The sequence below is a fragment of the Neolamprologus brichardi genome, chromosome 20, assembly GCF_056152115.1.
Source record: "Neolamprologus brichardi isolate AB-2024 chromosome 20, ASM5615211v1, whole genome shotgun sequence".
NCBI lineage: Eukaryota > Metazoa > Chordata > Actinopteri > Cichliformes > Cichlidae > Neolamprologus > Neolamprologus brichardi.
The window spans coordinates 13,832,359-13,858,785 of NC_142123.1; the positions used below are offsets into that span (position 1 = coordinate 13,832,359).

At 41.3% G+C, this 26,427-nt stretch overlaps 1 protein-coding gene across 1 annotated transcript; it reads left to right on the plus strand.

The window, feature by feature from the left end:
* Positions 1 to 5,057: 5,057 nt before the first annotated feature.
* LOC148096929 (glutathione synthetase-like) lies at positions 5,058 to 22,496 on the plus strand. Its single transcript, XM_087833334.1, has 14 exons — positions 5,058 to 6,690; positions 9,130 to 9,214; positions 9,718 to 9,859; positions 12,281 to 12,426; positions 12,604 to 12,679; positions 15,612 to 15,751; positions 17,890 to 18,006; positions 18,340 to 18,420; positions 18,542 to 18,619; positions 18,746 to 18,815; positions 19,748 to 19,942; positions 20,086 to 20,167; positions 21,798 to 21,987; positions 22,114 to 22,496. The coding sequence occupies exons 3-14, from the start codon at positions 9,722 to 9,724 to the stop codon at positions 22,235 to 22,237; spliced, it is 1,437 nt and encodes a 478-aa protein (XP_087689460.1). The 5' UTR covers positions 5,058 to 6,690; positions 9,130 to 9,214; positions 9,718 to 9,721; the 3' UTR covers positions 22,238 to 22,496.
* The last annotated feature ends 3,931 nt before the right edge of the window (positions 22,497 to 26,427 follow it).

Below are 26,427 nucleotides of genomic sequence, written 5' to 3' on the forward strand. Positions count from 1 at the left end.
AAAATTGGTTTTCCCTCCGTCGGGAGCAAGCGCTGGGCTCTTCAAATCATGGACAAACAGGATCCCACATTCTTGATTTTTAGTTCACAAACACTTGTTGTAATGACTAACTACTCCTGACATTTTGGAGATGTTTGCTCTTTATACAGTAAAGTTACAGTGGGATACAAATAATATCAGGCTGATCCTGCCACGATTTGTTCCCCGGTTCAAATCACGGACAAACAGTATCCCACAGCTGTTTATGTTTTTAAACCCATTTTGCACAGAGAGGCATTTTTAAAAAAAAAAAAATGTATTGATAGCAATGTTGAATATTATTACACAGGAAAAAAACAACTACATGTAAAATAATTACACCGTGACGCCTCTGACTTTGTAAATGGAAGGACAGTAACTGCGTGTTTATATGTAAAACCTGAAGATAGAGACAAAATACTGTTAATCTGACTATCTGCCATTCTGCAATTCCTCTCATGTAAGCAATAACGTGCGCACAGCGTGACGTGAAAAAAGACACATACCTTTGACCAGGGGCGATTTTAGCCCATTTTGGGGGGTGCTTCAGCACCCCCAAAATGAATCAAAGCACCCCCAAAGATTTCTTCCTTTTTTTTTTGACAATATTTGCTGTTTGTGTGACACACTACTAAAAATATAAAAAGCATTCAGTACTTGGTTGAGACGTAAGATTTTAACAACAAAAGTATACATAACCCCTCCCCCCTTCCAAAATGGGTTGTTCCAGCTCTCCCCTGCTCTGGCTCTAGCGCTCTTGCTGCCAGAGCGATGTTGGCTGAGACGCAGCGGAGCGGAGGTGTAAGTGCCTGGCTTAAAACAGGACATATTAGCTGCATTTAACCTTCAGTTACTCTTTATATAGTTAGGTAGGAGTCAGACCATGTTTCTTTTTAGCTGAAAAGCATTACACCAGGTAACCTGCAGTGTTGAGAACGTGTTTTCCCACGATGTTTGCTACCCTATAATCCGTCCTGCTCTGTAGTAAATTCAGCGACATTTGACCATCGTGTTGCTCCCATTGAAATGTATATAACCTATTTAAAATCTAAAACTTAAAATTGTCCGTAGCCTACTGTTGTTACCACTGTCCTGTTTGAAATGGATACTAACTAGCTAACTGACTGGATGCCGATTAACCTTATAACTCCTGTTGTGTGTGTGTGTGTGTGTGTGTGTGTGTGTACAGAGAGACAGCTAGGTTCATAATGGATATAAGGAAGTTTTTTCAAAAAAAGGAGCCACATTCAGGTAAAAGTGTAAAATCAAATGGTCCGTAAATCAAGAATAATGTTGGATCAGTGTTTCAATGTTTATATCTTGTATTGGTTGTTCATGTGGTTTAGTTATTTTCCTTTTGGTTGAAAGTACACTGAGAGAGGACTTTTTGTTAGTGATCTTAATAGTATTTTTGTTCATTTTAATGTAATTTTTCATCTAATTGAATATAATCTATTTGTGTATGATTGTTAGTCCAAAGAGGGAGAGAGGAAAGAGGGGAATGTGAGGAGAAAGTACAAGGTCAGGAAGAACCAGGTAAGAAAACAGACAGGGAACAGTGACAGACAGAAACTGTTAAACTGACAAAGAGAAGAAACCTGATTTTACTTACACAATCTGGAAGTTGTGTCCTCCCTATATTAAAGCTGCTATACAGAATCTGCAAAACAAACTGGGTTGAAACATTTTTGACCCTCTTTAACAACATTCCAACATAACATTATAATGGATTGGGGAGATTAAAATTAATGATATATTTTTATGTAGTTCAGCCACAACTCTACTAAAACCTCAGCCAGTAATAGGTAGGCCAGCTTTTGGACTGTCCAGCTGTCTGTATGTCTGCTGCATTACATACATCACATTTGCACACTATCAGAAAGTGCCAAACAGCCCTGGTGGAGTGAGGAGCTGTAAAGAGAAGCAGATGCTCTGTTTATATTCTAAAAATGTTTTAAGCTAGCTTGTTTCAAAATACTGCAGCTTTAAATGTTTTCTAAAAGCACACATACACTTATCAGTGTTTCTCACACTTTTTACAGTGTGTACCACCTGATAAAAATGTCAAGCTCTCCCAAGTACCACTATGAAAGCATGAAAGTCATAAATCTTACAACACAAAATTATTATTATTAAATGAGTAAAATTAGTATCTGCAGTAAAGATTTTTTCATACATTGTATACATTCTACCACAGGCAAAGTTGCCTCCATTTTTATAGTTTTTATTAATATTTTGTAAAAATTTATTTGTAATAATTTATTGTTTTGGGAGTATTTTTTTATGTATCTGTATTATATTATACATACACATTAAAAGTGAATCTCTGTCCAAAAATGCACTCAGTTTACTTTTTACTCACTATGAGCATCATTCATTATTCTCCCCCAGTATTCCAATCCATTCTTCTTTTGCAGCATTTAAATAACCTTGATCTGATTTGATGGTTTTGTTACAGACTTTTCAAAAAAGTGTTTTGCTTTTCTTTCACAAATGTGGGGATTAAATTGTGTTAAAATGTACAAAACAGTGATGTCATGTTTTGTGACGAGGACCCAGGCACAGAGAGACTTGATGAATTTAAGAATCTTATGATTTAATAAAGAAATTTGCAGACTTGCACAGAGATGGTAAAATTATGATGAGTGATAACGGAGATGAAGACAACAGACAATGAGGACAGCGAGAAACAGGGGTTTAAATGCACCAAGGAGACAGTTATAGAGATCTCGGGACAACTGGAGACATTTAAGGATGCAGGGACTGACAGAGACAGGGAAGAAGTCTCATTGTGACAAGTAAAGTTTATCTTGCCTGGCTGGGCAGCTCTCTGGGTGCTCAGCACTCCCAAAGCTCTGATCCTAGAATTGCCCCTGCCCACCACAATATGAAACAGGGAAATACCGCCGTGTAATCCATTTATTTCAACAAAGTAACTGTATTCTAAATACCACCTTTTTAAACGGTAACTGTAACGGAATACAGTTACTCATATTTTGTATTTTAAATACGTAACGGCAGTACATGTGTTCCATTACTCCCCAACACTGGTCAAGTATCTCTGCTCTATATAAGGTTCAGGCACGTGCGGGGGGGGGGGCCTAGAGGGGCTTGAGCACCCGCCCCTTTTCTGATGGGTGCCCAAAGTGCCCTTTTGTTGAGGCAACTTTTTAAAAAAATTTTTTTATTTTTTTTAATGTGTGTGTGCGTGCGGAGTCCTGTCTGTGCCCCTCAACAATAATATTTAACTGTTAATCACAGTTTTGCTAAATAAAAGGATCTGGCTTGCATCAGTCACATGATCACTGTCGTGGTTTTGCAAGGCAAGGATTCAAGCGACACCTTGTAGAGCACTCAAACTCCGACCTTTATTATCTACTTCCTGTTTCCGCCCCCCCTTTCACAATAAAACAGGTTATACTCAAACAGATTACACCACATCCTCCTTTCGCTGAAAACATCAAACTTACAAGAACATTTACTGCATATATGAAAACTGTACTTTTTTTTCTTAGAACCTTTCATAGAAACTTTTGTTTCTCTTCAACCTTTTTTCCTTTACTTTTAAACCCATGTTTTTCTTTTTTGTTTTGTTTATTTTCACAAGTCCAGTCTTTGTGGTTTTTTGAAAACCCTGCCAGCCCTAGTTCTGACAGGACCTGGGTCTTCTGTCTTAGGAGTCAGAGTTGTAGCCGCCGATAGGTTTGAAGCAGGCAGGGCGTTCTCTGTTGGACTGACAGGTGTAATTGGGGTTTGTAACTTTGGAGTGGCATCTGGCAATGGCTGGAGGTGATGCCTATTTCTCCTGATGGCTCCTGAAGGGGTCTCTACAATGTATGAGCGGTGTGTGGAGTGAGAGGAGATGACAGTCCCTTCACGCCTAGTGTCTGTAATCCACACTGGTTGTCCCGGTGAGAGTGGAGGAAGTTCTGTCACACGATGTCTCCTGTTGTACGCAACACTGTCCTTCATCACTCTCTCTCTCTCGCTTTTGTCAACACTGTAGCCTTGTTGGGCAGGCTGGGATTGAGCAGAGAAGGAAGCTGGGGAACTGACGTGCGCAGTCTTCGTCCCATTAGTAGTTGCGCAGGGCTATATCCATTAGCCAGTGGGGTTGCTTTGTAAGCTAGAAGTGCAAGATATGGGTCTTTTGCTTTCTTTAGCAGACTTTTCACAGTTTGGACATGACGCTCAGCCTCACCATTGCTTTGTGCAAATCTTGGACTGCTTGTTACATGCCTGAACCCATAGGCTGCTGCAAAGTCTTTGAACTGTTGGCTTGAAAACTGAGGTCCATTGTCACTGTAGAGAAACTCTGGAATCCCATGTCTGGAAAAGATTGATTTTAGATGCACTATAACATCCTCCGATCTTGTGGGAGTAAGTTTGGCTATTTCCACAAATTTAGAGTAGTAGTCCACCAGAAGCACGTAGTTGCTGTTGTTAAACGTAAAAAAGTCTGCTCCAACTTTTTGCCATGGTCTCTCAGGGAGTTGGCTTGGCATTAAAGGTTGCACTGGGTTGGTACGCTCTTTGATGCATATGGTGCAGTTTTTCACAAGTTCATTTGCCCACTCAGACCAGGCCACCATACTGTCTCGCTGGCTCTCTCTCTGCATCTAGACATTCCCTGATGTCCCTCGTGTAGGGCAATGAGGACAGAGTGGCGCATAGCAGTAGGGATCACTAGTCTGGTGCCTTTCAGTAGCAGATTGTTGTGTACTGTTAAGGTGTCTCTGTGTGGCCAATATGCTTTAATTGGGCCTGTGAGATGGCTGTATTCTGGCCAGCTGCTCTGACAAAAAGCCATGACATCTGAGCATATGCTGTCGGTTTTAAGCTGTTTCTTTAACTGTGTGATGTATGTCGAGGTAGCAGGCATGCATTTGACTATTTCATCCACATATATATTTGTGTCATCCAGTAGTTCAGCTGTAGCCTTAGAATCAGGGCCTTGGTTAACGGGTGCACGTGACAGTGCATCTGCTGTGAGGAGTGCTTTGCCTGGAGTGTGTGAGATGGTGTAACTGTACCTCATGAGCCTTAGGCGGAACCGTTGGATTCTAGGTGGAAGCTCGGTTAGAGCTTGCTGTCCTAGCAGGCTGATGAGTGGCTTGTGGTCAGTCTCTGAGGAGAAGTGTCTCCCGATGAGAAAATCTTTGAATCTTTCACAACCCCATGTTAGTCCAAGCGCCTCCTTCTCCACCTGTGCATACCTCTGTTCTGTTTCCGTTAAAGAACGAGACGCATATGCAACAGGTCTCCATTGCTCTCCCTCTTTTTGAAATAGGACTGCTCCCAATCCATAGGAGGAAGCATCTGCAGACAGTTTTACCTCTTTGTTTGGGTCATAGAGTGCAAGAATGGGAGTTGACGTCAGATCGCCTTTCAGCTGATTGAATGCTTTTTGCTGTGCGCAGCTCCAAACCCACTGATTTTTCTTCGAGAGCAGGTCTCTTAGGGGCTTGTCTTTTTCGGCCAGTCCTGGGATGAATTTGCCTAATTGGTTAACCATCCCGAGAAAGCTGCGCACTTCACTGACGTTTGATGGCTCTTTCATTGCTGTGATCGCTCTAATTTTGTCTGGGTCTGGCTGTACTCCCTCCGCAGACAAAACGTGTCCGAGGAACTTCACTTCCTGTTTGTTCAGGTCACATTTCTCCAGGTTTAGTGTGACACCGGCCTCTTGCAGTTTATTGAGCACTGTGTACAGCCTGGCGTTGTGCTCCTGCTGATCCTGTCCCCAAATGAGGATGTCATCCATGTGACAAACCACACCTGGCAGCCCATTAAGGATCACTGACATTCTACGCTGAAAATGTTCTGGGGCTGATGCTATTCCAAAGGGAAGTCTGTTAAAGTGGAAGCGCCCAAAGGGTGTAATGAATGTTGTGTAGTGTGCTGACTCTGGTGACAATGGAACCTGCCAGAAGCCTCTGTTTGCGTCTAACTTACTGAAGACTTTTGCTCCCGCCAGGGATCCAAGTGTCTGTTCAACCGAAGGCAGGATGTACTTTTCTCTGCACACTGCTTCATTGAGGTGAGTGAGGTCAACACAAATACGCACAGAGTCGTTTTTTGTTGGCACTGGGACCATACCTGCACACCATTCTGTTGGTTCTTCAACTCTGCTGATTACTCCCATGGACTCCATTCTTTCCAGTTCGCGTTTCACCTTTCCTAACAAAGGGATGGGGACCCGTCTTGGTGTGGCCAGGGAAAAAGGCACAGCATTGGGTTTCAACTTAATCGTATGAGGTTGTTGCATTAAACCTAATCCCTGACACAGCTTTGGGTAGTTCTCATTCAACACATTCATGTCAATACTGTCAGCTCTACACACAAGGTTCAGCTTGACACTTGCTGGCCTGCTTAACAGTGCTATGTGCAAATCTTTGATAATGTACACATTTTCCTGTATTTCCTGTTCACCTTTGCAAATTGTTTCTCTGCTCATACCCAACACATCAAGTGGAGTACCACCTGGACCAAACAGTGGTCTATCTGGTTTACTTAACTCTGTCTCATTTTGGTTTATGCAGTAAAACATCTGGCCTGGGATAACAGAGACGTCAGCTCCTGTGTCTATCTTCAATCTAACTTTGTGGTTTCTGATAGTAAAGTCTGCATACCAAGGATCTGAACCTGCGTCTACAGAACCAAGGAACACAGGTGTATCATCACTTTTGTCTGTTTCTATCACATGCACAGATTTAACAGATTTACACACTTTACTGAAGTGTCCTCTTTTACCACATGAGTGACATGTTGCATCTTTTGCTGGGCATTGTCCTTTACCATGCGCAGGGGTTTTCCCACACCTGTAGCATGATCTCCCATTTGGTGTTTTGTCCTTTGTTGTGCATTTACGTTCTCTTCGGGGTTTGAATGTTGAATGCTTTTGTTCCCTGTGCTTCGCTGTCACAGCATCTATTTCCATCTTATTTTCCCCTCTGATGTCTGTCTGTTGTTTTTTGATGACTTCAGACTGCCGGGCCTGATTAACCGCTTTCTCCAATGTCAAATCTTTGTCCATTTGAAGTCTCTCCGCTAAGCTGATGTCCCTCAGACCCACGACGAGGTGATCTCTTATTAACTCATCGTGCAGTGCACCACAACTGCAGTTTTCAGCTAAAGCATAAAGTGCGGTGACAAACAAGTCAACAGTCTCATTAGCTTGCTGTGTTCTTTGATTAAAGCGGGCTCTCTCATAGATAATGTTTTTCCTGGGAACAAAGTACGTATCCAGAGTGTCTCTTACTGCTTGGTACTGCTGCCTTTGTATGTCCGATAAAGCTTGCCCTCGGAGGATATCATCTGCTTCATCCCCCATGCAGTAGATGAGTGTGTTTACCTGGTTAGCCTCTGAGCTAAGGTGCAGGTTGCTTGCAAGTCGAAATCTTTCAAACCTCCTTATCCACTTTTCCCATTGCTGTGGCTTTGAGAAATCAAACAGCTCGGGAGGCTGGATGGTGAATGTGGCATTCGGGGGTAAGTTGGCGTTAGCATTATAGCCGCCGTTAGCTTGCTGGTGGGGAGGTGACGTGCGAGGCTGTGTAGCTGTTGCGCTAGCTCCCGCTTCTTCGTCCGACATCTTATCGTCTGGAGAAAAACTCTTTACCGCTCCCAAAGCCGCTTGCTGTCACTCCCCGATGACAAGGCTCTTACTGCGATCCAACTTCTGACACCATGTCGTGGTTTTAGGCAAGGATTCAAGCGACACCTTGTAGAGCACTCAAACTCAAACCTTTATTATCTACTTCCTGTTTCCGCCCCCCCCTTTCACAATAACACAGGTTATACTCAAACAGAACACCACAATCACCATTAACCAATGATCGCCCTGGTTACGAGCCGGGAACGAGCTCACAAAGAGCACGCACATTTTTTGCAGTCCGGAGCTGTAGGAGAAACACAAATTAACTCAGAGACACAGACTGATGCGACAAAACCAGTAAGTAGGTGTACAGCGTACACTGTAGTCTATAGCAAACAGGAGTATTAGCTTATTATGTACACGTTGGTAAGCTGTCTTGTTGCAACTGATGAACTGAAACAAATGAGCGGGCTGTGTGTGCAACAGCGTGACAAACATTACCTGTCCTTTTATTAACTGCACATGTAGTGCTGGTCATAGCTGCTGGCTACCTGTGTAAGGCTGTCATGGGTCTGCAGCTCTGTCACCGTTTTAGGGAACATATTTAGTTTTAAAGTAAGTTTCCGGGCTTTTCCTGCCTTTCTGGAGGGATTATATTTCACTAAAAAAACGATCTAATATGCATGTCCACATAATTATGCATTATTATAATCATAATATATTAAAAAACACACGCTGTATTTTAAAGAACATACATTAAGAAGCAGATTATATTAGATTTATATTTTAAATAAGACAAAATTTGGATTTTACAGCAGTAAAATTATTGTATCTCTACAGTTTAAAAATGTAATAAGCTTTGCCCCTGCACAGAGTGGATAGTGAAACAAATGGAATCATCATAAATACATTATTTCATATTTATTACTTCCCCCTCCTCATTGCTTTATTATTGTAGCTCTAGTAATAAATAATAATGTAAGGATTCTGGATCAGCACAGTGATGCCCATAGTATATACAGTATTCTGAAGAAGGTCTAAAATGTCACTGTGTGTGCGTGCATGTGTGTGTTTCATTTAGATGGATTTTTTTAAAATAATTATTACTCATGATATGACATTGTCCAGACATGCCTGGTAAGGACATGAGGCGGAAACAGTAGGAGCTGTGTGAGGCTACTAAAGGCAGTGCTATAACATTTTTCTGTCATCATTTTATTATAGATTAAGTGCAAGAGTTGTTAGGTGTGGATAATTAGATTATAGTTTATTGCAATAGCAGGTTGTGCTTTGTTCTCACATAGACAGCAAGTGGAGTGTGATATATGAAATGATGGGATGGAAGGAAGAAGAGAAGCAAAGAGTGATTCACAGGCAGAGCCTAAATTATTTCTCACAGTTTTTTGTTGCCTTATGGTTCCAAGCGCTGTCACCAATCTTTGCATTTTGTTATTATCTCATGACACTTGTTTAATCAGCTACCATCTCTCCTATGGACTTTTTAATGTCTACAGTCTCAGACCAGCACAGCCCTGCCCTCCAGCACTATCAGCAGCAGGAGCAGCAGCAACCCCTCAACAGCAACATTGTACCCATCAGGTAAAACATCGGCTACGTTTACTTTGCCTTGTTGCCCATATTAGATTCTTGATGAATGTGTGTTGTTGGGTGGCAGTCTTAATCGCTCTCTGCATAAGTGTGAAAGTATTTGATGAGAGCACAGTCCAAAGGAACCTTCTAGGTTGATAGCTAACTAGCTTCTACTACCGGTGACTGCTAACAGACGGTGTTAAACGACCTGGTTAAAACTTAAGCAGCTAAGTTAGCCACATGTGTTGTTTTGATGTTATAAACTATCCTATAACACGATTATTACAGAAAAGAAAATATTTAATGTATTGTTTAATGTTACTATCGATGTATGACGTGTTTCATTGTAATTATTGTTATTTAAATATAATTTATTTTAGTATTTACGCTTGTGTATTGTGTATATGTATATGTGTATCATTTAAAGCAGTTTAGGAAATTTAAGTGATGAGTAAACACTGTGGTAATAACGTTAGCAGTAATAGTAATCTTATTTGGTTATCCTACTTCAGGTGAATGACAATGGCGCAGGGGATACCAGACGAGATGCTGATGAACTCGGCTTTGATAAAAAAATTGGCAGAGGGGGCAAAAGACTCAGCTGTTACACAGGGTGTCCTAATGAGGCTCCAGGAGACCCCCAACTCATCTGAGGTGCGAATTATACACACATGTAGCATGTAGCGGTTGTAGCATTGAGGGGTGGCTGTAGGTCAGGAGGTAGAGCAGGTCATCTACTAATCGGAAGCTTTGATCGTGGCTGGCTGCTCCAGTCTGCATGCCAAATGTCACTGGGCAAGATACTATCCACAGGTTGTGTGAATGTGTGTGAATGTTAGATAGAAAACACATATAAAAAGTATATAAAAAAGTGCCCGTATGAATGGGTGTGAATGGGTGAATGAGGCAAGTTGTATAAAGTACTTTCAGTGCTTAGGTACTTTCAGTTTGCTAGAAGCACTTTCACTGGTTTTTCATTGTTGGATAATTGTTAGTATAGTTATATAATCTTAAAGAGGGAACGTGTACTTGTGAAACTCGTTTAAAATTTGCAAGTCTGCTCATGTATGATTTTGAATCGTCTTATTATATTCGTTCTTGCCCCACCCAACAACTGCACCTGAAAGAGTAAAGCTACAGACCATGAGAATACATTTCCTCAAAATATTCATTCAGGGGAAGACGCTACATATTTGTAACATGTAGTGTATATTTGTAATATTATACTTTTCCTGGTGTTAGGTTTAGTGAAGCCACGTAACAAAGCACGTTCCCTTGTTGCTTTTGGATTATGGAACTACTGGGAACATGTTGACTGACTGATTCTTAAACAAACAGGTAACCAGTGAAGGGAGGCTAAAATTTCAGGAATCTGGTCTTGCGTCTCTTAAGCCATTAATAGGTAACCTACAGTATTTTAGACCAGCTGCAAACGTGTAATAGTTGTCATATTAAGACCAATGCACAGTTCTCCTGGCAATGGACAAACCCAGAGTCGTCCATCGGATCGCCAGACGGAGACTTTTGGGAATATAGCGTATGACCAGTTGCAGGTCTTTAAAACAAAGGGTTAATTCAGTCATACCGAACTGAATGAGACTGACATTAACAACTGATTTAATCTGTTTGTCCAGTTTTAGCTGAATGTGATTGAATGGCCATGAGCAAAGTAGTGAAGTAGTTATACTTTAAATAAATGCTTAAACTAGGGATGCACCGATACTGGTATCGGGTATCGGCCTCGATACTACATTTTCTAAAGTACTCGTACTCGTTAAAAGTCCCCCGATACCGGGGACCGATACCACGGTCTGAGACCTGTCTATGTTAGAGCGGCATGTAAGGGGTTAATCACAGGCGCCGAGTGCCCGCCCCGAGTGCCCGCCCCCAGGCCCCGGCTGCAGCTCAGAGCTGAGAGAAGGGGAGGCGAGACAAGTCAGCCGCGAAAACAAAGGCGGACTGCAAATTGTCCTCAGCGAAATTGTCCAGAGGAGGCTCAAAAGGTAGCGCATTTAACACAAGCAATTTAATCAAGCACCAAAATCCTAACACGACAACGAGTACAAAGAGTTTACCCACACTTATTTACCCATGCTTATTAGCACAGAGGAGCATAGCTGATGCTATCGCAGTGGGACGGAAAATAGTTGGGCATTTTAAACATTCCACCTTAGCCTACTCCCGCCTCGAGGACATTCAGGGACAGCTCAACCAGCCAATAAAGAGACTGCAGCAGGACATACAGACGCGCTGGAACAGCACGTATTAAGTGCTCCAGTCCCTCATTGAGCAAAAGCGAGGGCTGGGCGTATCCGAGCATGAACTCCCTGACTATCTCACCGCTCACCAATGGGCTCTTATGGAGACGACTGTTGCCATCCTCGCCCCCTTTGAGGAACTAACTAAAAAAGTGAGCAGCTACGACGCACTAGCCTCTGATGTCATCCCAGCTGTGACTGTGCTAGTGAGACTTCTAAACAGAGAAACAGACTAACAAATTTAAAATTAAATTTTGTTTTTTATAATTATTTATTCTGTAATATGTTGCATACAACATGCTTTTCATTTTAAATAAATGTTCTTAATTCCAAACTAGTCCCTTGTTGTTGTTTTTTTGTTAAATTATAGGACTAAAGCTGTTATCTGTAAATTTAAATCATGTTTTTATTAAGTACTCGGTATCAGTATTGGCGAGTACTGAAATGCAAGTACTCGTACTCGTTTCCAAAAAAGTGGTATCGGTGCATCCCTAGCTTAAACTAAAAAAAAAAGTATGTAAACATTTTTTTCAGCATCTTTAACAGAATTCATATGTTAGGTAATAAGCCTCAACAACAGAGATCACATACCAGTGGAATGTTAAACCGTTGCTGATGAAAAGGCCGTGTTGAATGTGAAGTCATGTTAGGAATTTGTTCTGCCTTAGGGCAGAGGATTTCAGAGAGATCTTTATTAAGCCCGTGTTTTGAGTCCATAAGCCATCTCCAGTGTTTGTCCAACAGTTTTGGGTTTTTTTGTTTGTTTTGTTTCCCCTGGTCAGCACTCTTTCCTCACATTTTACATCTTGTTTTTCAGGTGGTCTCCTTTGCTCCATTCACACTGTTCCCCACACCTGTACCCAAAGCTGTATTCTCCCAGGCTCTGGCAGTGCAGACACACTACAACACCCTGGTGGACAAGATTAGTCAGGATGCAGATTTCCTACAAGAAGCTTTGGCTAGGTAGGATGCATTATGACCTCATGTGTGTGGTTTGGAAGAAAAAAACTCTTGGCAAAATTCTCATTATTGTCACAGTCTCTGAAGTCTGTCTTCAAATGACCCGTTAGTTTAATTCAAAATGAATACACTGTGATGAAAAACCTGCTGACAAGATTTTAACAAAGTGTCTGTTTACAGCACCATCGCTGTGGATGATTTCACTGCAAGGTTGTTCAAAATCCACCAACAGATCCTTAAAGAAGGCAGGTCACAGGCATGTCAGCACAGCCGCGATGACACTGGTGTTAGGGGGGAGCTCAGGAGGCAGCGTCTGCCAGTTGGAAGGTTGGCGGATTGATTACCCAGTTTGTCCAGATTCCAGTTTTCTTAGGCAAGATGCTGAACCCAGAGTTTCCCCCAGTGCATCCAGTGTGTGCGAAGTTAGACAAGGCAGTTTGGATGCGTTTGTGTGATTGGGTGAATAGGGTTTGCAGTAAAAAGCTCCTTTCAGTTAGAGCAAAGTGCTGCACAATTATCATTCCATTTACCATCATCATTTTACTTGAGCTGTTTGGGCTCTAAGGCCTTGGTGTGTTGCTAAATCCAACAAAGCTGTTTGCTTGCACTCAATAAGGATTCAAAAGTAGTGAAAAGAAAGAGTGTATAAAAAAATCAAACAGTTTCTAATTAAGGAAGATTGGATTTCAAATAGAGTATTTGTATAGCGTTATTTTTGTGCCACTATTCTGAGCGCATGTAAAAACAATTTGCAGGTGCAAGTGTTGCATTTTGAGGAGAAATGTATTTTGAGCGAAGAAAAGCTGAATTTGAGTGAACAGAATTCATTGCTGCGTGCAGAAAATGTATTTCAGTGTTTGCTATTATTCACACACACGCACAATAGCAGCCCCTCTCGCTCAGTTTTTGCATTTGCGCTTGCTCGCAATGTGTTGCTCGCACTCTCAACATTTCTGCCCGTGCGCGCTCAACTCTTTCTCTACACCGTTATATTTGTGCCACAAAACCAGCCAATCACAGACTTGGATGCAAAAAAAATCTGATTGGCTGTTTTGGTCTCCAATCAGCTCGAAATGACGAGATGCAATATCCCAGAATCCATTTTGTCCAAAACTCAAACGAGGCAGTTGCGGAGAAACACGGTGTGGCGGAGTTTGAAATATTACTCTTTCTGGGTCACAAAATAAACTTTTAAGATATTTTCATGTCAGAATGTTTCTGTGTAAACTTCAAATATCTGCTCGATTTATCAAGACATCACATATTTGCATAAGTGCTCTAATGTTTTCGGAGATGCCTGTTACCCACCAGCTGACCGGGTGGGCAAACACAAACATAATATATAAGGCTGAACTGACAAAAAAATCACCGACTACACCACCAGGTATTATAGGAAAACCATAAAGCCTTTGAACTAAAACAAACACTGTTGTGACAGTGACGTACACTGTCTTGTTGGTATATATGTATGATTTGTATCACCTTAATGTTTTCCTCTCACCACATATCAAAACTGATATCATGAGCAGCATTTACAGCTGTGGCTCTAGCAAACATCAGCTGATACTAGAAAGTAATATTAAAAAACAGCTGATCAAGCTGCTGTTGTTTAGCGCATCCGCTGGTTTCCTCTTTCTGGCGTAAAGTGGGCGATAAACAAACAAGAGAGACGATCAGCTGATCATTGATCAGTTTCATGATTGAAGTAGCAACAGGAGAGGGAGGGAGGGAGAATGAGGGGAGAAGAGGCAGCTGTGCAGCAAAGACAGAATAACTTCAGCTTTGTGTCTTTTTTTTTCATCGTTGCTGAAGTTTGGGACGAATCGCGTTCCTTTTCCTTTCAATACGGATGTATTGTAATTGTTCCAGCCCAGAGTTGATCATGACCAATTGGCTAATCCACCACCTTTCATTGTTTATACCGTTACAAAAACAAACAAACATAAACATGAAAAATCACCATCGGCCCACGGGGCAAATGTCCGGTATGCCCAATGGCCAGTCCAGCTATGCGGTCAGCTGGTGGGTAACAGGCATCTCCGAAAACATTAGAGCACTTATGCAAATATGTGATGTCTTGATAAATCGAGCAGATATTTGAAGTTTACACAGAAACATTCTGACATGAAAATATCTTAAAAGTTTATTTTGTGACCCAGAAAGAGTAATATTTCAAACTCCGCCACACCGTGTTTCTCCGCAACTGCCTCGTTTGAGTTTTGGACAAAATGGATTCTGGGATATTGCATCTCGTCATTTCGAGCTGATTGGAGACCAAAACAGCCAATCAGATTTTTTTTGCATCCAAGTCTGTGATTGGCTGGTTTTGTGGCACAAATATAACGGTGTAGAGAAAGAGTTGAGCGCGCACGGGCAGAAATGTTGAGAGCGCAAGCAACACATTGCGAGCAAGCGCAAATGCAAAAACTGAGCGAGAGGGGCTGCTATTGTGCATGTGTGAATAATAGCAAACACTGAAATACATTTTCTGCACGCAGCAATGAATTCTGTTCACTCAAATTCAGCTTTTCTTCGCTCAAAATACATTTCTCCTCAAAATGCAACACTTGCACCTGCAAATTTTTTTTACATGCGCTCAGAATAGTGGCACAAAAATAACGCTATATATTTGTAGAATGAACATCTTGGGTCATCACTGCAGGTGTGAGGTTGTGTTAACGTTTACAGGAATGATTTTTCAGCCTATCTGTTCCTTTGTGGTGTTGGCTGTTTTGGGTTACCTGCACCACTGTGTGTTTTCACCATGAAAACCTTTCTATCTGGCTTCTTTTGGGGCCATTTTTGGAGGGAATTTTTTAAAAAGTTGGAAATGGATTGATGATGCAGGCTCTTTTCTTTTTGGGCTTCGTATGCTAGCCATTAAATCCTGAGAGATTTCTTATGAGAAAGAAAGACAGGGAACGACAGGGAGGAGAGGGGTGAGAGGCAAAAGCTATATTTTGGCTAAAACTAAAATCTTGTTTCAATTATCAGCTGTTTTGCTTTATTGCTTGACAAAGTTCTTCACAATTTTCTAAAACTCTGAAAATTCTCTGAAACTCTGAAAAACTCATAGAATGAAGAAAACCATTAGGTTCTTACAACAGTGTAGCTGGGACCATAAAAACCTATTAATGGATTATAAAGTGACCAAATGCTGCAGCTGGGATTCTTTGCCTTTGTTACAGTCCATTGTGTTGGGTCTCAATCGGTCTGACTACATGCTGGACCAGAGAGAGAATGACACGCCTTCGCTAAAGCAGATAGAGATCAACACCATTGCTGCCGGTGTCGGAGGCCTTTCATCGCACACGCCAGATGTACACAGGTAAGCAGGTCATTTATGTGTCCCCCATATTCTGTAGGTTAGCCACTAGAACTCAGCAGTAAGAGTGATCATGTTGGCCAAGACCTTCAAATATATTTACTGTCATCTTTATAGCCACCGTTTCACACAGCTGCTTTACCTTATTTTTTTAAAAAAAGATAAATAAAAACCCCACATTCCTTTATTTCCCCTTCAGTTGACACCAATCTCTTTGCTTTGCTGTCAGTAGGTTTGGGATTTAATACAGCTATAAACAATCTACAGGGTGGGCCATTTAAATTGATACACCGTAATAACATGGGAATGGTTGGACAAAAGTCCTGTTTGTGGCACATGAGTATATGTGAGGGGGCAAACTGCTCAAGATGGGTGGTGACCATGGTGGCCATTTAGAAGTCGGCCATCTTGGATACAACTTTTGTTTTTTCAATAGGAAGAGGGCCATGTGACACATCAAACTTATTGGTAATGTCACAAGAAAAACAATGGTGTGCTTGGTTTCAACGTAACTTTATTCTTTCATGAGTTATTTACAAGTAACTTTGTTCACAGCCATTGACATGTCGAAGAGGTTAACATGTGAGGAGTGGATCGAAATTGCGTTAATACCTGGTGAACGCAGTAACCGGGTCATTGCAGCCGATTTCAATGCAAGACTCCCTACGAGACCACCCATCTCCCATGCTACAGCTAGCAAACTGCTTGCTAAGTTTCGTGAAACTGGTTCAGTGTTGGATTTGCCAAAATGTGGACGCAAGAAAACTGTCACTAATGAAGAAACATCAGTGGCTGTCCTAGCTTCATTCAGCAAGAGCCCACAGCGTAGCACTTGCCGCATGTCACTGGAGAGTGGCATTAGTCGAACATCCCTTCGGCAGATATTAGCTACTCACAAATGGCACCCTTACAAACTCCACCTACTGCAGCATCTCAACGAGGATGACCAAGATCGGTGCACAGAATTTGCAGAATGGGCAAAACAAAAATTGGAACAGGACCCTCAGTTCACGCAGAAGATTTTGTTCAGTGATGAAGCAAACTTTTATGTGAAGGGTGATGTTAATGGTGTGGTCTCACACGATCCCACATTGGATGGATCCCTCCAAGACTGCTGGAACAACAAAAGTGATGGTTTGGTGTGGTATATGGGTACAACGATAGTGGGTCCATTCTTCATCAATGGAAACCTCAAGGCCACTGGATATTTGAAATTGCTACATGATGATGTGTTTCCCTCTTTATGCACTGAAGCTGGCACGTTCCCTGAGTTTTTCCAGCAAGATGGTGCACCACCACATTATGGGTACCAGGTCCGAGCATTCCTAGATGAACAGTTTCCTGGAAAGTGGATTGGTCGTCGTGGGCCAGTTGAATGGCCCCCAAGGTCTCCCGATCTGACCCGCTTAGACTTTTATCTTTGGGGTCATCTGAAGGCAATTGTCTATGGTGTGAAGATACGAGATGTGCAGCACCTGAAACTACGGATACTGGATGCCTGTGCTGGCATTTCTCCTGCGGTGTTGCTATCAGTGTGTGAAGAGTCACCAACCATTCCCATGTTATTACGGTGTATCCATATAAATGGCCCACCCTGTATAAAAGATAGACATAGCCTTTGTGTCTGAAAAATGAAGCCACTGCAGAAGTTCTTTTAATCTGCATTCTTTTCAATGGCCAAGAGGGGGCGCCTCTTGTGGTTGTGAAAGATATTCCGTTGTATAGACGTCTACATGAAAATGCCCCTGTTATGAGTTTATAGGCTCATTAATGTCATGTCTTATTAAATACAATATAAAGTTAATTTAATATAGACTATATAAGGCAGGATTGATCGACAAGTTGCTAGCCTATAGAGGTGGGAATCACCATACAACTCACGATACGATATTATCACAATACTTAACGCACGATACGATATTATTGCAAGCAAAAATGCTCATCTTAAGGCGTCACAGCGTGACTTTGCTAATGACTGGGGGATGGAATGGTGGTGGCTTTGTCCATCTTTTATTTACAATCTTTATTTAAGTTGAATGAGGGAGAGTGAGACTGGATTGTTCGAGGCATGGTCAGGAAATAATGATGCATAATGTGCTGTGATTAGGTTTGCTGAGAGTGCTTACAATCTTGCTTGACAGACATATCCTGAAGATGGCCGGCAGGCTGGAGGAGAGCGAGCGTATCCCGGATAATAATCCTGCAGCTGGTCTGGCCAAGGCTATTGCCAAAGCCTGGGAGCTCTATGGATCAGAGAAGTAAGAATGAAGTACAATCATCAAGTACATGCCAGACATGGTGTTGATTGCTTTTTGCTTTATTCACTTGGTCTAATTATGTCACCATACATGATGAATTAATTAGTATATCCAGAATAAAACATCTTGCCAGTGGAACTGTACATTCAAACACTGCTTCTGCTGGTGTGGTTGCTCAGTGCATCATAAAATTACAAACATTTCTTCAGGACAACAAAGGCCAGTGACAGTTTTGGTAGTATGGGGCACCAAAAAGCAAATCATTTCAGTTAAAATTAAAACCGTGAGAACCAAAAGTCCAGAAATTTTGAGGTGCAGTTGTTGTCGTTGCAGAGCAGTCGTCGTGTTCTTGGTGGAAGACGTCCAGAGAAATATCTTTGATCAGCGATTCGTTGAGTATGAACTTTGGAAGAGGTAGGTGTTACATGTGAAGGGTTAGAGCTCTCATACCTGCATGTTTTCTTTGTGTGGAAGTTAAAACATTATCTTAAAGCATTTGAAGAGTTGTGCTTTTCACCAACATGCCGTGTTTCAGAAACATTCACGTAATAAGACTGCGGTTTGAAGACGTCTTTAAAGCAGGCTGCCTTGATCAGGACAAGAGGCTTTTTGTGTAAGTCGATTTCTGTCAGCTCACAATGCACTGACACATTATTTAAGTGTATCATTCTCAAACAAAAACTATGTGTTACGCATAGCAGTGGTCCTTAATGTGTCTTTTATGTCGCTTTCACTTCAGGGACGGCAAAGAGGTCGCCGTGGTGTATTTCAGGAATGGTTACATGCCTGACAACTACCCTTCTGAACAGGTCACATTACATTAGAGTTTAGTTAGAAACATGCAACATGCAGACTTACTTAAAATGATTCGTATTCATGAGAAACTGGAACGTCATTATCATCCAGTTTATTTCTTTCCCTGCCTAGCAACACGAAGTCTAGCCCTGATTGGCTGATATAAGTGACAACAGACCTGTCGCTGTGTCAGCCTGAATGGGTGATTAGATGGTAAATAGCCTGTATTTGTATAGCGCTTTACCCTACATTCAGTCATTCACACACACATTCACACACTGGTAATGGCAAGCTACATTGTAGCCGCACTGACAGAGGCGAGGCTGCCGGACACTGGCGCCACCGGGCACTCTGACCACCACTAGTAGGCGGTAGGCAACCAGTAGGTGACCGAGACTGTTGGTGCCGGGGCTCGAACCGGCAACCTTCCGATTACAAGACAAACTGCCAACTCTTGAGCCACAATGTTCTCTGCAACATTGTGTGTAGATATGTGCAGCTGTGTGTTAATTCTGCAGGCAGGAACAGGAAGTGAAGGAAAACTGGCGAGCACCCTGGAACCAACACTTAATTGGACATAACGAGTTAAAACAGTTTGCAAATTTAAGCCAAACTGCTGAATCTATTGTCCAGGTTCTCTTTGATAGCGTGAGTCTGTGTTGTTCTCCTTCATTCTTCTGTCTCTGTCTGTCAAATCTCAGCGTAATATAAACCAACTATTGTCACGCTCTGCTGGTCGGTGTGCTGGCTGTTTTGTCAGGAATCTCAACCACGAGAAAATCTGAACGAACAAAGCTAAAAAACCTGCGACAGTGTGTAAAACGTTATTAGCAGCAGTGAAATAAGATTCCAAGAGTTAGTGAAATGGTAGAGGCTGTTTTATGCTGGAAAATCATCTAATGATAAAAAGACAAGCAGAGAATTCATTGTCTGTTTTCAATTGCAGAGCTGGGATGCTCGTCTCCTCATGGAGCGCTCTCGAGCTGTGAAGTGTCCAGATATCAGCACTCAGCTGGCTGGTACCAAGAAGGTTCAGCAAGTGCTCGCCAGACCTGGAGTCCTGGAGAGGTTCTTCCCGGACCAGCCTCAAGCTGTGCAGCAGATCCGAGCGACGTTCGCCGGCCTCTACACTCTAGACATGGTGAGAAAAAGCACACGATTTTTTCATTCTTTGGAAAGTTTGGCATTAGATAATCCTCACCTGGGTGTTGATGTTCAGTGTAAGCAATATCATTCACATTTTATTCCTCTCATTTATTTCTCTGTGGTTGTGCTCGTCTACAGGGTCCAGAGGGGGACAAAACAGTGTCAATGGCCTTGGCAGCACCAGAGCGGTTTGTCTTGAAGCCTCAGCGAGAAGGAGGAGGTAAACTGAACTTTTTAATAAAGCACACTTGATGTTAACACCAGAAGCAAATGATGGAACTTGTGTTGGTTTCTCACCATTTGTTAAACTCGGGAAGTTTAAGCAGTGCATGGATCTGCACACACGTGCAGCATTTGCTTGCATTCCATGTATGAGCTAGCCTCCGTCAAAACAGTGACGACACATACATGACTGCCTGCTGTTTTGCGTTACTGTGTATCTACTGTGATTCATGCATGCTGTACTGTGACTGAGATAATAGTGTATACGAGACACACTTGACAACAACATTGATCAGGATGTGAAAAAGCTACTAGATACAAGTTAGCAAGTTATGGCTGACTAACCACCCTGCCTTACATCACTCTGGGCTAATATTGTAAAAAGCAATCATTAGTTTTCTTTGTAATATCAGATCATTTGTTTTGATAAATACATAGTTCAGTATCAGGGTTCATATGAGCTATTTTAGCAGTAATTTTACACATGAACTGGAAGGAGAAGTTTGAGGAGCTGATGAATGTAGAAAATGAAAGAGAGAGGAGGATGGAGGAGGGGAGTTAGACGAGAGGGCAACTTGACCAGACCGTTTAACAGAGACTGAGAGGATCCCCGAGGAATAGAGAGGTGTGCTGCTGCTGATTTTCAAGAACAAGACAGATGTGCAAAGCTGTAGTAACTACAGGATAGTTACTGTACAAGGATAAATCAACAAGCTGTGGGACAAAGTTGCTGAGACTAGGTGAAAAAGAGGTGACGATCAGTGAGCAGGAGTGTGGCTTCGTGCTGAAAAGAGCACAACAGATTCTCTGGAGAGAAGGTGAAGGAAAGTCAGCTGACGTGAGACAGAATACATGTATGTGAGTCAGAGGGAGGCAGGTATAATGGTGGAGATACAAGAAGTAGAGATAGTGAAGGTAGATCAGATGTAATACTTGGGGTCAACTATCCACAGCAACAGACAGCACACAAGAGAAGTAAAGAGTTGGGTGCAGGCAGGGTGGAGTGGGTGGAGACAAGTGTCAGAGGGGATTTGTGACAGAAGGATAGCAGCAAGAGTGAAAGGGAAGGATTACAAGATGGCAGTGAGGCCTGCTATGATGTATGGTTTGGTGACAATGGCATTGACAAAAAGACAGGAGGCTGGGCTGGAGGTAGCAGAGCTGAAGATGGAGCTGCCAGGCAGGAGGAAGCGAAGAACCAAAGAGATTGATGGATGTGGTGAAGGAGGACATGCACAGGGTTGGTGTGACAAAGGAGGGATAACATGACAAAGGGGCAGATGATCCGCTGTGGCAACCCCTAAAGGGAGCATCTGAAAGAAAGACTACTTGAGGCAGTATTTGTTTAATATTTTTTTATTCTAAATATGTAGCAACTTGCTTGTACTAGCAAGCAGGCTAGCATTAGCCAACATAAGTAGGAAAAAACCCAGCCAAATAAAGATCTCTCCATATGCCTGTCAGACTGGCCGAATGTAGCCAGGTGTGGTTCCCTGGGTAAAACTAAACTTTCTTTTCACTAATTTTAAAAAGGGTTTTACAAAAGTTTGTTCATCTGCTAATGTGAAATAATTCCTATCTAGCCATGTCCATTTTATCTGTACTTAAGTGTAGTATTGTTTTTCTAGGTAACAACTTTTATGGATCAGAGATCTGCCAGGTCCTGGAACAAGTGAAGGAGAGTACCGAGCGTACAGCCTATATTCTGATGGATAAAATCCATCCAACCCCTGTAAGGAACTACCTGATGAAACAAGGCAGCCCCCTGAAAATAAGCAACTGTCTCAGTGAACTGGGAGTGTTTGGAGCATATGTAAGGTATGTGACCACTACTACAATGATATTAAACTCATTTTGTTTGTGGCTGGTTTTTTTTAGAAGTATTTGCAGATTCCCAATGTAGTGGTTGTTTCTAATTTTAGCCTTTTCTTTGTTTTCTTACAGGCAGGGTAAAGACATGGTGACAAATGAGTGTGTGGGCCATCTGCTGAGGACCAAGAGCTCAGAACACTCAGACGGGGGCTTCGTAGCAGGAGTGGCCGTGCTCGACAATCCTCTGCTGTTCTGAGATGTCACACTCCTGCCTGGACATACAAACCACAGTGAAGTCACAGCAGAAACGTCTCTTTAAAAAAAAAAGAAAAAAGTATTTGTTTATTTTTTAATAAGTTCAGTAATTAAGTGAAGAGCAGTGATTAAATAAATAGTTTCTTGCATTTTTGATTTAATGATTGTGTTTAGGATTATTTCAGAAACATGTTTAGAGGATCTTTGTAAGCCTGTATTTACTTTAAAAGAAGGGAAGCACTTCTTCATTCTACAGAAAAGGTGACACCTTACAGATGAGTTCATAAAAAGTGTCTCTGTCACTCTTTCAAGGCTCTGTCACTTTGTCTTTTTTACTGAAACAGCATGGTAAAGTAGGTCTAGGGTGCCATCTTGTGGCAGTATGTTGTTACTACAACATATGAAATTGTGTTTCTATTGGAAATATAATTCAGCGCCACCAAGCCGCTCTCTCAGGTACAAACTGAACCTGTTTTTTTAGACATATAAATCACTAAACACATTGAAGCTTTTGGTTTTGTAAAAGTGGTTCATAATCAAAATGCACGTTAATTTTTATAAGGTTGAAGAGCAGTTAGCTGTGCATTCATGGATGTCTTTTAACTATTTTTTAACAATCTTTTGTCACAATGGCATGAACTGGAAACGTGAGCTCCAGGTGAGACTGCACAGAAGAACAAGTGTCCTTAAACTGCATCAACTGGTGACTTCTTACAATTTTATTCTGTGTTTTTATAATCTTTGTGTACACATACTAACACAAGCTGCTGTAACTTGGACCAGGGGGACAAAGGAGAGCGGGAACAACTGAGCTGTAGTGGGTTTTTTTACACTGTGCAATATTCACAATATTTCTTCTTATATTCGACTGTGCAATAGACTCACTCAAACGTGCAATCCACAGGTATTCCTATTTATCCATATTATATATATATATATGTGTGTGTGTGTGTGTGTGTGTGTGTGTGTGTGTGTGTAAAAAAATGCATGTAAATTCTGCTCTGATTCCCCTTGATTGTATCTGTAACATGCAACTTCTGTAAGTGCTACTGGAAAGAGAATTTCCCGGAGGAACTCACCTGAGGGATTAATAAAGTTTCATCTAATCTAATCTAATCTGAAAATTGTGGACTTTTCAGGAAATGTATTAAAAAAAAACTAAAACAAGAGTAAGATGGGAAAGTTAGAAGGAAATAAGAAACTCAATTCATTTTAATTAAATAAATTGTTCCCATATGTCTATATGCTGTCAAACTGGCAGTAAGAAACATGGTTTTAAATAGCTCTATATGGCATTACTAGCACTTCGACCTTCAGATCAATTTATTAATGGAGAGGTCACAGGTCAAATGTGACATATGTTTATACACTACTTTCTACATGATGACAATACACAGTACACTTTTAAGAGTCATACTTCCTAAATTATAAGGCTTTTTGTCAATTTTTGACCAACAGATCATGACACTAACCTTGAAGACCTCTGTGGATGTTGGGTGAAATCAAACGGATTGGTCACATGAGCCCACACTACACCCCGACAAGGTTTTTTTTATTTTTGTATCTGAATTCATTAAAAAAGTTTTGAGTTATCCTATTTACAGACAATAAGACAGAATATCAGGCACAGATGCAAACACTAACAACCTCCCTGGCAGAGGTTATGTCAGACCTTCCCAAAGTGTGTGGCCCGCCCCCTAGGGGGGGCGCAGAGCCATTGCAGGGGGAGCGCAGCATGAAAAGGGAAAAAACAAAACAATGCTTGGACACTGCTGGCACGGGGCGCCCACACAAACGCAAAGCAGGGGATGAAGCATCGCTGAATATGCTTCCAAACCAACTTTATCCTAAGCCAAAGACAAGAAAATATGGTGAAGCATATCTTCCTTTGGCTTCACCTGCACAAGTGCCGAGGTAGGTCTCCCCTGCAAAATTGGTTTTCCCTGCGTCAGGAGCAAGCGCTGGGCTCTTCAAATCACGGACAAACAGTATTCCACATTCTTGATTTTTAGTTCACAAACACTTGTTGTAATGACTAACTACTCCTGACATTTTGGAGATGTTTGCTCTTTATACAGTAAAGTTACAGTGGGATACAAATAATATCAGGCTGATCCTGCCACGATTTGTTCCCCGGTTCAAATCACAGACAAACAGTATCCCACAGCTGTTTATGTTTTTAAACCCATTTTGCACAGAGAGGCATTTTTAAAAAAAAAAAATGTATTGATAGCAATGTTGAATATTATTACACAGGAAAAAAACAACTACATGTAAAATAATTACACCGTGACGCCTCTGACTTTGTAAATGGAAGGACAGTAACTGCGTGTTTATATGTAAGCGTGTAAAACCTGAAGATAGAGACAAAATACTGTTAATCTGACTATCTGCCATTCTGCAATTCCTCTCATGTAAGCAATAACGTGCGCACAGCGTGACGTGAAAAAAAGACACATACTCGCCCCCAAAGATTTCTTCCTTTTTTTTGACAATATTTGCTGTTTGTGTGACACACTACTAAAAATATAAAAAGCATTCAGTACTTGGTTGAGACGTAAGATTTTAACAACAAAAGTATACATAACCGCTCCCCCCTTCCAAAATGGGTTGTTCCAGCTCAGTTTCTGTTGTGACAGGCACAACAGAAACTGTTAAACTGACAAAGAGAAGAAACCTGATTTTACTTACACAATCTGGAAGTTGTGTCCTCCCTATATTAAAGCTGCTATACAGAATCTGCAAAACAAACTGGGTTGAAACATTTTTGACCCTCTTTAACAACATTCCAACATAACATTATAATTGATTGGGGAGATTAAAAATATATCATTAATTTTAATGTAGTTCAGCCACAACTCTACTAAAACCTCAGCCAGTAATAGGTAGGCCAGCTTTTGGACTGTCCAGCTGTCTGTATGTCTGCTGCATTACATACATCACATTTGCACACTATCAGAAAGAGCCAAACAGCCCTGGTGGAGTGAGGAGCTGTAAAGAGAAGCAGATGCTCTGTTTATATTCTAAAAATGTTTTAAGCTAGCTTGTTTCAAAATACTGCAGCTTTAAATGTTTTCTAAAAGCACACATACACTTATCAGTGTTTCTCACACTTTTTACAGTGTGTACCACCTGATAAAAATGTCAAGCTCTCCCAAGTACCACTATGAAAGCATGAAAGTCATAAATCTTACAACACAAAATTATTATTATTAAATGAGTAAAATTAGTATCTGCAGTAAAGATTTTTTCATACATTGTATACATTCTACCACAGGCAAAGTTGCCTCCATTTTTATAGTTTTTATTAATATTTTGTAATAATTTATTTGTAATAATTTATTGTTTTGGGAGTATTTTTTTATGTATCTGTATTATATTATACATACACATTAAAAGTGAATCTCTGTCCAAAAATGCACTCAGTTTACTTTTTACTCACTATGAGCATCATTCATTATTCTCCCCCAGTAATTAAGGTTAGGATATGTATTTTTTTTTATTCCAATCCATTCTTCTTTTGCAGCATTTAAATAACCTTGATCTGATTTGATGGTTTTGTTACAGACTTTTCAAAAAAGTGTTTTTGCTTTTCTTTCACAAATGTGGGGATTAAATTGTGTTAAAATGTACAAAACAGTGATGTCATGTTTTGTGACGAGGACCCAGGCACAGAGAGACTTGATGAATTTAAGAATCTTATGATTTAATAAAGAAATTTGCAGACTTGCACAGAGATGGTAAAATTATGATGAGTGATAACGGAGATGAAGACAACAGACAATGAGGACAGCGAGAAACAGGGGTTTAAATGCACCAAGGAGACAGTTATAGAGATCTCGGGACAACTGGAGACATTTAAGGATGCAGGGACTGACAGAGACAGGGAAGAAGTCTCATTGTGACAAGTAAAGTTTATCTTGCCTGGCTGGGCAGCTCTCTGGGTGCTCAGCACCCCCAAAGCTCTGATCCTAGAATCGCCCCTGCCCGCCACAATATAAAACAGGGAAGTACCGCCGTGTAATCCATTTATTTCAACAAAGTAACTGTATTCTAAATACCACCTTTTTAAACGGTAACTGTAACGGAATACAGTTACTCATATTTTGTATTTTAAATACGTAACGGCGGTACATGTATTCCATTACTCCCCAACACTGGTCAAGTATCTCTGCTCTATATAAGGTTCAG